At 44.6% G+C, this 10,870-nt stretch overlaps 2 protein-coding genes across 2 annotated transcripts; one reads left to right on the top strand and one right to left on the bottom strand.

Moving 5' to 3' along the window:
• Positions 1-703: 703 nt before the first annotated feature.
• On the bottom strand, positions 704-9,576 carry Ncbp2 (nuclear cap binding protein subunit 2). The gene is made up of 4 exons (XM_034514975.2): positions 9,436-9,576; positions 4,816-4,997; positions 2,753-2,891; positions 704-2,248 (listed from the first exon to the last, which is right to left on the bottom strand). The coding sequence occupies exons 1-4, from the start codon at positions 9,511-9,513 to the stop codon at positions 2,177-2,179; spliced, it is 471 nt and encodes a 156-aa protein (XP_034370866.1). The 5' UTR covers positions 9,514-9,576; the 3' UTR covers positions 704-2,176.
• Positions 9,535-10,389, top strand: Ncbp2as2 (NCBP2 antisense 2 (head to head)). Its single transcript, XM_034514976.2, has one exon. It carries the CDS (start codon positions 9,535-9,537, stop codon positions 9,997-9,999), a length of 465 nt encoding a protein of 154 aa, XP_034370867.1. The 3' UTR covers positions 10,000-10,389.
• The last annotated feature ends 481 nt before the right edge of the window (positions 10,390-10,870 follow it).

Here is a 10,870-nt window from a genome sequence, read left to right as displayed (position 1 = left end):
CTAGAGTTACAGAGTTGAGAGCTACCACATGAGTGCTGGGAAGTAAACCAGGTCCTCTGGGAGACAGCAAGGACCACTACGCCATTGCTCTAGCCCCAGCCCCCAATTTTATTATTTTTAAGTAGCCATTTGTGGTGTCTGGCCACAATATTGGTTGGCAGAGCTCTAAACCAAGTGTCAACATTTATACTTTAGCTTACAGTATAGGAAGCTAGTAATCTTAGAGATGCCAGATGGCTATTCTTACTCTTCATTCACACATTTTAGCCTACATATCTCTGTTGGCTCTTTTTTCTTTGTAGTTTTTGTTGTTCTTTGGGCTAGAGATGGGTTATACCTTTTGAGATAGGTTCTTGCTGGCTGTGTAACCTTGGCAACCTACCATCTTTTCCCCTGGCTTCCCAAGCGTTGGGATTACCAGCATGTGTCATCACACCCAACTTGACATATTCTCCCTGAGATCTTACTTTCTTTGATTAAAGTGAGATGTAGTTCAGATACTCTGACATAGGAAAGAGGGGCATAACAAAAATCAGCATCCTTAAGCCCAAGACACACCTCTTAACTCAGCCCCATCTCCCTCCATCACCTGCAGTCTGTCTGGCCTCTTCTGCTCCACTCGTTCGCTGGTTGCTTAGTGTGTCGTTTTCTCAATGGCACCAGAGCATGTCCCACTTTATAGGCGAGGGAATATACACAGACACTAGTTGGTCTAACTTTATTGAAACTTGTTACAGAAGATAAAATTCCCACTGACTTATATTTTACTACAAAAGAATGTATGATAAACAGTATAAAAAAGCTTTATTTTAACACTTAAGTGTCTCCTCACTGGGTGCTTGCAAGTGGGCTTCCTAAGCATTCTAGTTGTTACAGCTCTCAAGAGAACCACACTTAAAACAGCATCAAAGATGCTCTGCCCCAACCTGGGAAAACTAGTAAGAATTAGAAGATGCTTTAGTAACAAAGTAACATGAAGATTTCCTTCTCTTGTATCAAAAAAGTTACATATAATACAAAGAAAATGGAAAAAAAAAAGAAAGAAAAAAAGATCTCTAGACTCCTGTAGAAACTAACCTCTAGCTTACTCTTAATACATGGACCTCAGTAAACAAGTTCAGGGAAAAAAGACTAAAATATTTGTAACACTTGTAACAGACATTCCTAGAGGAGCCTTTCTGTTGTTAAATACTCTCCCAATTTTCAGACTCTTTTATTGTTTAATCCCAAGGATTAAGCCGGGGCACTTACACAATAAGGAAGTCCTTAGCCTCCATGACCAGTACCTTCGCCAGCCCCTTTATGTTTCTATTATGAGGCAGATTCACAAGGTACCCAGGCTGGTACTGAACTTTTGATTCTCTTGTTTCAGCCTCCCAAGTAGCAGGGATCACAGCCCTGGTGAAGCCCCTGTCTAAAGCCCACTCTGTTCTAAGGTCCTTTTGAAATGGGAAGAAATAATTGAATGGTTCCAACCTCAGCTTCCCTATCAAGGCAGTGTTTGAGTTCTCATCCCATCCCTACTGATGGTGTCCTCTGTACGTAGGATATCGGAGGCTCTCTGGATAACAAAGTCCTTGGTTTGTTTTGTTTTAAACGTTCAGTAAAACATTTGCATCTTTTGAGAAATGTGTTTAGTGAGCTAAAGTCCTGAAGTATCCTGATGCATAAAGCACAGTTCAGGTGGCATCCCCAGACCTATTTAAGGCTGAATTTTGTGCCAACTATACTGAAACATAAAAAGCAAATCCAGTCGACAAACACCTGTTCCTAATTTAGAGCAAAGCTATAGAGACTAGCAAAACCCCAGTGAGAAACATGAAAATTTAAGATGTAGAAAATCATCTCAGTCCCCATGAAGATTACCAACCTACTTGTAAAGTCAATTCTGACATTTTGTCCAATCTCCCTAAAAGTGTGGTATCCAGCTGACAGTTTAATCAGCACAGATTGCATCTGTGGCCCAGGTATACAGTTTTTTACCTAATAACAGAAAATCATCCTAATAAGACTAGAAATAAAGGCATTCTTTGGATTCTGTCTTTTAATATTTCAGAGGAAACCCAGAAGTACTTCCAGTACAGCAGAGACCCTGATGAGACCTTGGGCAACCTTCCCCAGCATCATCACTGCTGATGCTGATGTACCATGCGCTGTGTACTTGGGCTCGCCCCACTCACTGTTTCTGTGCCAGTTTTCCATAGCCACCTCTTCCAGCATCGTAGTCCTCTCGATACTCATCCCGAACCTTAATTGAAAACAAACATAAAACAGCACTGTGGGACATGTTGATGCAACAGACCTGCCTCTGCAGTCACGCCAGGCATAGCTAAACCATTTCAGCTGTCCACAAACCACCAGGGCATAAGCATTAGAGCACAATTCATTTCTGTGCCTGTTGCTTTTGTTCTAGACATTGTTGCAGGGGGAAGGCCCTGCATGAGTTTATAACACTACTTAAAGAAATGTACAGATTATTATTTCCAACTCTCAGATTTTATTATCACTTGCCTGGTGTGCACCCATTTGTAATTTCAATATTTAGGAGGCAAAGGCAAGAGGATCTGATCTCAAGTGTGATGCCAGTTTGGTTACACGACAAGATCTTGTTTCAGGAAGTCCCCCACCCCAAACCCTGTCAAAACTAACAAATACGAGCTCCTTACAAAAGAATAACCACAAAATGAGCAAAGACATATATTGTAACTGGAATCCCAAGCAGAGATTCAGCTCAGGTGCCCATGTAGCATACCTGGCCCCCAGACCGTCCACGTCCATACTGCCTGCCCTCCTTAAAGCCTGCATCCCAGTCTGTCCGTATGATCCGGTCATCCAGACGAGTTCCATTTATGTACCGCATTGCATTCTCTGCATCTGCTCTTGAATAGTATCTTAGAGTATAAATATTAAGGAACACTAACATTTCTTCAAACATTTTGGAGACAGGAAGCAATATACCTATACAATGCATGATTAAAATAAATAAATAAAAGTAGAAAAGCTAACCTAACCAGATTATTTACATAGAACTTCATTTTGTAGAAGTCAGTTTAAAGTTGGTCCAACAATACTTATGGGCAGTAAGGACAGGTAGATAACATTTGTCCAGGCCGGAGTCAGTCATGATTCCCTAGATATATCCCTGCTAATAATTATTTGGCCCATGTTTTGATTTGCAAATAGAAAATATGGTCAGCATATTAGACCACAAACTTATTATGCAAGAACATGTTGAACATAGTGGCTCAGGTTATACTCCTAGCACTCAGGAGGCTGAAGCAGGAGGATTGCTGCGAGTTTGACAGACAGTCTGGACTAAATACCAAGACTCTGTATTTTATTTCAAAACAAAACAACAACAAACCCAAATGGGGCTGGAGAGATGGCTCAGTGGTTAAGAGCACCTGCTTTTCAGAGGACCTGGACTCCATTCCCAGAACCTATGTGCTAGTCCACAGTTAGTGGTATGTACAAGGTGCACAGATACACACACAAGTAAATTTAAGAACCACCACCACCACAAAAAAAAAAAAAGAAAAAAGAAAACCTTGCCCATATACATGCATAAACAGAGACATGCTTATACATATATAAATAAAACTAAATCTTAATTACTGACTTAAGCAATTATAATTAGCAGCTGAACTTGCTGGTCTAGATTCTTCTTTGTCTTTAGACAGGGAAACATTTGGTGAAATTACAGTTGCACAGTATCCAACACACAGACGGTGCCTAGTAAGCAGTAGGTACTTGACTTTTTTTATTTTTTTTATTTTTTTTTGAGACAGGGTTTCTCTGTGTAGCCCTGGCTGTCCTGGAACTCACTCTGTAGACCAGGCTGGCCTCGAACTCAGATATCCGCCTGCCTCTGCCTCCCTAGTGCTGGGATTGAAGGCGTGCGCCCCCACCGCCCGGTCCATATGCGTAACAGAGCAGAATCACTGAGCACTGGGAGACATTTTTGTGCACTTATCATGAACGTTGGTCTGTGACTTGCAAGGAAAATGGAAACACTCTGGTTCTTATGGGGCTTTTTATTGTTCTCCCGGTGTCCCCTGTGAGCTCTTTCATGCCACTGCTCCTAGGATTCAAGACTTTGGAAAATCTGGTTGGTCCTTTATGTCTAGGGGAGAAATGAAGGAAGTGTTTTTGACTCTAGACACCAAAATTGTGATGGCATCGGTCTGCTGCTAGGGGACTGAGCCCAAGAGTTTAGACCTAGTCGGAGCAACAGGAGAGTCCACCTTTTTTTTTTTTTTTTTTTTTTTTTTTTTTTACAGAGTCTCTCCTTCATAATTCCCAATTCATATAAGGCCTATCAGATATTCTGGACCAGAAGGCTGAAGATGATGCTCCAATGTTTTAGAGAATAATGGGAACTGTCCAGGGCAGATAGATGTCTCATTAATTCTTAGTCTTAGAAGCTGCTGCCTGCACTTCCTACTTACTCAGATAGTATTCTCACTATGTAGCTCTGGCTGTTGTGGAAATTACTACCTAGATCAGACTGAGCTCAAACCCTAGAGATCTCCCTGTGCCTTGAGTGCTAGGATTAAAGGTATGTGCACAGGCTCATAGAAAAGAGTAAGAGAAAGCTACAGAGACTGTAACAAGGTAAGACCTTAACAAAACAAGTGGGGGTGCAGTGGCACAGACGTTACACCTTCAGTCCTAACACCAGGAGGCAGAAACATGGAGATGGATGGCTAGAGTTCAGGCTAGCCAGGGCCATGCAGTGAAACCCTGTCTCAAAAAGGCCCTTGAGTTGTGTCCTGGCCCAACAGCTACATTAGATCAGATGCCCAAGAAGGATACTCCACAAAACAGAACCCACACGCTGTTTTCTTCATTTTATCCAGACCCATGATGATCTTCTTTATATCACCACTTTTGCTGAAGAGTTCATAAATCTGTTCTTCAGTTGTATAAAAGGAAAGATTTCCAACATACAGTGTACAGCTTTTCTTCAGTAACTTTTCTTGTTCTTCATTGTCACCCTAGAAATTCAAATAGAGACTAAGTTAAACACTGCAGCCTAAAAGAAGAGATTTGCTTAGGGCTGGAGATAGAGGATTCTTAGCCACTAAAGGCACTAGTTGTGCAAGCCTGTCAACTCGAGTTTGATCCCTGCAATCCACAAGAAGCTGGGTTTGATGGCATACACCTGGAATCCCAGCACTCCTACAGGAGTCAGGACGGAGAGATGGGAGAATCTCCCGGAAGGCTGAGCGCCAGCCTAGCCTAGAGTACACAGTGCAGAGCAGAAGCATGAGTAAATCCTCAGAGAGGTTAAAAGAACCATTTCTCAAGTTTTCTGTGCCCTCCTCTTGTAGTGTAACAAGCATTACAAGAGCAAATGAACAAATCTGAAAACTAACAATGTACAGCCCCGCTTAAAGTCTAATTAAGATAATGATTCTGATTTGGAAATTAAAGACTCTCATCCTAATTCCTGACACATTCTTCTGTGCCTCAGGTGTTGTTTTTGGCGGTGGGGGTGGATGGAAAGATGACTCATAGGCTAAGAGGCCGACTATTCCAGAGGACACTGGTTCAATTCCCATTACCCACCTAGCAGCTTTTAAGTGTCAGTAACTCCAGTCCTAGGGGATTCAATGCCCTCTTTTTGTTTCTGTGGTTGTTCACCAGGCATGTGCGTGGTATAAAACCATACATGCAAGCAAATGTTCATATGTATAAAATAAAAATACCTATTTTTTAAAGTGTGGATATTTCTTTTGTTTGTTTTGGGTGGTGTTGGAGATTGAACCAGGATGTGATTGTTAGGTAAGAACTCTACCAGCCTGGAAGTATTTTCATTCTAAATTATGTAAGGTTCAGACTGCCTTTTTTTTTTTTTTTTTTGAGACAGGGTTTCTCTGTGTAGCCCCGGCTGTCCTAGAACTCACTCTGTAGACCAGGCTGGCCTCGAACTCAGAAATCTGCCTGCCTCTGCCTCCCAAGTGCTGGGATTAAAGACGTGTGCCACCACCGCCCAGCTCAGACTGCTTTTAATTGAGAGGCAAAGCATGTAACTCCTCCCATACCTCCTATACGGGAGTGGCATACCCTTTTCTTGCACAGTCCACGCCCTCAGCCTTGGACCCTTCTCTAATGGCCCAAGTTTAAATTCTACACCTTTGACAGAACATATCAGAAAGGCCCCTTACCCTATATAACACAAGGTAACCCTTGTAATACTCCCCTGGAGATGATTTTCATGCTTATGTTTCTGTTCTGTGTAAGAGAGGGGTTAGTGATTACTAAGAGGACTGTGTAGCTTTGGCTAGTCTAGAACTCAGAGACTCAACTGCCTCAAGGGTTCTGAGTGATGGGACTAGAGGTGTGCACCACCAAGTCCAGGAAGTCACTTTCTTTAAAAGACAGGATGAAGCCAAAGAGCTGGAGATGAGAGTTTAAGTGGGTTTCAACGAACACACCTGACAATCTTCAGGGACATGGTATCTGATTGTGGTGATGGAGAACAAACTCAAGGTAGCATGCCGAATAACATCCCCAGCCCTAGGCCCCCTCTCCTCCCACCCTCCTTTTCTTTAGGGCCTTAGATTGTAGCCTAGACTGGTCTTGATCTTTGAGCATCCTGTTTCAGCCTCCTGGTGCTGTAATTACACAAATGAATCACCACACTGTTAGCATGGTATTTTAGATGGCTTTTAGTATTTCCACTGGAAAGGACACAAATGTACAGATGTGATTAAACAGACCTGCCAGCTGATGATACTTTTACTCTAGTGTATCAGAGGGTAAAAGTGAGGGCACGGACATTAACCAGCTGATGGAATCCAGCCTAGAGAGTAGCTGAAAGGACTCATGTTCAGGCACTCCCTCAGTCTCCCAGTTTTCATTTAGCACTCCTGAAGTAATGCTGATTCTGAGAAGATGAGTGCACTGATCACCTCTGAATGCTCAGCACACACTCAAGACAGCAGGCTTTATCTGATCGCATTTAGTAGATTAAAAAAAAAAATGGAAACACCAAAGAGAAACTTAATAGCCTGGCGTATTTCACCACAGCTTGTCCCAGTTGGAACCCCAGTCTTCCAGGTCTAGAAACTTCTCCCAGGCTACTCTGGAACTAGAGTTCTCTTTTAGGATCTTATTTAATATGTGTTTTGCCTATATGTATGGACATGTAAGAGGGAGTTGAAGCTGGAGCTATATAGATGGTTGTGAGCCACCAGGTGGCAGCTGGGAACCAAATCTTGGTCCTCTGCAAGAGCAGCATGTGCTCTTAACCTCTGAGCCATTCCAAGATGGAGTGCAAAGTAAAAGAAGCAAGAAACATAGAATATGAAGGGTCAGATGAAATGCATATGTTGTTATGTTTGCATTTCAGGTATGTGCATGTGAATCCAGGTGCCTTCAGAGAAGACAACGGGGTTGTCTCCCTGGAGCTGGAGTTAGAATTAATTCTAAGCCAAAGGTGTGGACACTGGGAACCAAACTTGCGTCCTTTCTTTCTTTCTTTTTTTTTTTTTTTTTTTTTTTTTTTTTTGGTTTTTCGAGACAGGGTTTTTCTGTGTAGCCCTGGCTGTCCTGGAACTCAATCTGTAGACCAGGCTGGCCTCGAACTCAGAAATCCGCCTGCCTCTGCCTCCCAAGTGCTGGGATTAAAGGTGTGCACCACCACTGCCTGGCAACTTGGGTCCTTTCAAGAGTAGTATGTGCCCTTAACCACTAAGCCATCTTTCCGACTCTGTAGTTTTAAAGTTAGTTTATTTCTCTGTGTGTGGGGGGGAGGGGGGATGCACACCCTTGGTGGCCAGAGCATCAGAGTCCCTGAACTGGTTGTGAGACACCTGATGCTCTAGGAACCCAATCCCCTGAAATTGGAGTTACAGATGTTGTGAGCCATCATTTGGGTTCTGGGAATCGATTCCAAGTCCTCCAGAACAGCCTGTGCTAACCTCTGAGCCAGCTCTCCAGCCCTCCAAGTTAGTTTTAAAACCCAAGGACATACAGCTATACACAAGAAAATAGTAATTTTATTCACCCCAGGGAAGCACAAAGGACTGCAGGTGTGAGAGTTTTATTTCATTCTCAGAACTATATGAGGTAGGTCCTTATGTATCATTCCCATTTTACACATGAAGAAAAACAATGGAGTCACCTAGAGTGGAACACTATACAGTAGCTCCAGCCAGAATTCAAACTTAATCTTGGGTTAAGCATGGTGGTGCACTCCTTTAATTCCAATACTTGGGAGGCAGAAGCAGGTGGACCTGAAAGCCAGCCTGGTTTACATGCTGAGTTCCAGGGCAGCTAAGGCAACATAGTAAGACCTTGTCTCCAACCACCACAACCACCACCAGCAGCAGCAGCAGAATAAAACTCTGGCCTTATTCTGACTGCACATTTTACGACTGCAACAGGACTAAACAGGTGAAATCTACAGACCAATAGACACCGAGTTAAAAAAATAAACAAGGTTTTAGAACTTTGTGCAGGCTGATCTCAAACTTGTGATCTTTCTGCTAGGACTACAGATGTCCAGACAACACCTAGCTATCGGATGCACTTTGCACTGCCGCTCTTTTCTGCTTTTTCCTCATATACAAGTAAAATACAGTCTATAACTTCACTGTAACTTAATTTCACACTTAACACAGCACTGACATATTGCATTTAGAATACACTGGAAATGCACATGACAGAAACTGTTACTGTCTGAAGAGAGTTACAGGCTTTTGACAACAAATGAATGACTCCTCCCCTGGTTTTAATCTTGCAGTGTGCTTTAAATTCAAACTGGTTAGTTATTGATGTTGAACTGTTCAAAGTAATGAGAACTGTAAAAAGTGATAGACGTGAAACTCATACCAGACACACAGCAAACATTTTTAAATTAGGCTGACTTGAATTTTTTTGGTTGTTTTTCGTGACAAGACTTCTCTTCAGCCACTGGCTGTACTGGATTTTGCCATCCAGACAACCTTTATGCGACTCGTGTGGCCTTGTCCCGATGCCCGTCAGACAGCCACAAACAGGGCTTCAATTCTAAGTCTTCCACTTACTGCCAACTTTTTGTAGGACTGTCCTACAGAAGAAAGGACCGAAGTACCAAAGGGCGGTGTTTGGCTGACGATAAAACCAAAACCCGCTCTAGTGTCTGATCAGCTGCCACAGGGATACCTCCTCATTCCATTCCCTTTCCCAAGCAAGACAAGCCCATCAAACAGGGGTCGCCGCCACACCTCTCTGGGTGCCGGTATTCGCAGTGGCAGCAAGAAACTGTGAAAGTAAGTCTCAGATTCCCTGGGAGATAAAGTGGCTTCAGTGATATCCAAACACCGCTGGGTCATACGCATTTTGGGCCCCAGCAAATCAGGATGGAAGACACAGTAAGACAAGTATAAACCGTTTCTCAGCATTCGAGCCCAAGGGCTGCCCCTCTCGTGGCCCAGCCCGCCTCACCCGGAAGTGCTGGTCCCGGTACTCGCTGAGTTCCACGTAGGAGTCGCTGCGCAGCGCCTTCAGTAAGCCACCCGACATGATGCAGAAACCCGAAACACGATGCGGCCACGGCCTGGAGAACCGGGCGGCGGCGGCGGAAACGGAAATGTGACCGGCCTGCTACAGAACCTGGTACAGGTGTGTCGTCATCATGCAGCGCCGTCTAGTCCGTCGTTAGACGTGGCCGGCCGGAAGGCGAATACACCGTGCCTCGGGTTCCGGGCCGCTCGGAGAAGGATGATTTTCCGGCGGCTGCTGGCGGCCCTGCTGCACAACCCGCAGCTAGTGGAGCGGCTGTCCGAGTCGCGGCCCATCCGGCGGGCGGCGCAACTCACAGCCTTCGCGCTGCTACAGCTACAGCTGCGCGGCCACGATGCCGCCCGCCGTCTGCGCGCCCTCGCGGATAAGCCCCCGGGTTCCCTGCGTCGCCGCGCCGCGAGGTTCAAGGACACTTTCACCGAGGAACTCCGCCGCAGCATCCGGGACCGTCCAGGGCAGCAGAAGGGTCCGGGAGCCAACGCGTAAGCACGGGCTGGACTCTCACGGGCCGAGGTCACGAACTGTCCCTTCACTGATCTACGCCGACCTCAGCATTCACGAGTCATCTCCAGGACGCCACGCTGCTTCGAATCCTAACTCGGACGTACAGATGCCTCAGGTCAAATGGACTTGCGCCCGGTAGTCCTACAGACGTAAAGACCTCGAAGCCCACCAGTGATAAAGAGTCTAGACCATAACGTAGCACGACTGAGAGTCATGGACAAACAACCAGAAAGCAAGCCTGCCTTCTGCAAGCGGGACTGAAGCGGAATAAATGCTGCTGCATCTGCACTGGTGCAGGAGAATGCCAGGGAAGCTTGTAAATGGAATGACAACCCGAGGCTGTCAAAATCTTTCATTAAATGTGTAAGCTGATTAATGAGTCTGAATGTGGTATTTCTCGGACAAGGTGGAATGCGGGGGACTGTTAATAATAGTTAATAATAGTTAACACGTTAAGCGTCTGTGTTGATATTTGCTTTCGTGATCTGTCTGGCTTGTGACTTAAAATTCCATTCTGTGAAGAAATGGAAGCCACTTTCCAAGTAACCCAAAGCCTTGCAGAGTGTGGTGAGCCCAGGTACTGTGTTATTGATCACTCCCTACACTTTGCAACTTTTATCCTACTCAGGAACTGCCTTTTCTCCCACCACTAAGCATTAAGGCTGCTGATCCTATAGCACATGGTGTTTCTATTCTTCTTCCCCATTTTGAGGGTCCGTTTGGGGTATCATGATCAGCTAACTGAACTGCGATCCATGCATGTATCCTGCCTTGTCATTTTGAGACTCCTAGCCCGATTTCTGGACCTTTGTATTTAGATCACTCAGTTAATCTTAGCATCTAGAAGGCTTGG

The sequence above is a fragment of the Arvicanthis niloticus genome, chromosome 12 (genome assembly GCF_011762505.2).
Source record: "Arvicanthis niloticus isolate mArvNil1 chromosome 12, mArvNil1.pat.X, whole genome shotgun sequence".
Classification (NCBI taxonomy): domain Eukaryota; kingdom Metazoa; phylum Chordata; class Mammalia; order Rodentia; family Muridae; genus Arvicanthis; species Arvicanthis niloticus.
Note: the sequence above shows the minus strand (reverse complement) of the source record. Positions and strands in the feature narration are given on the sequence as shown.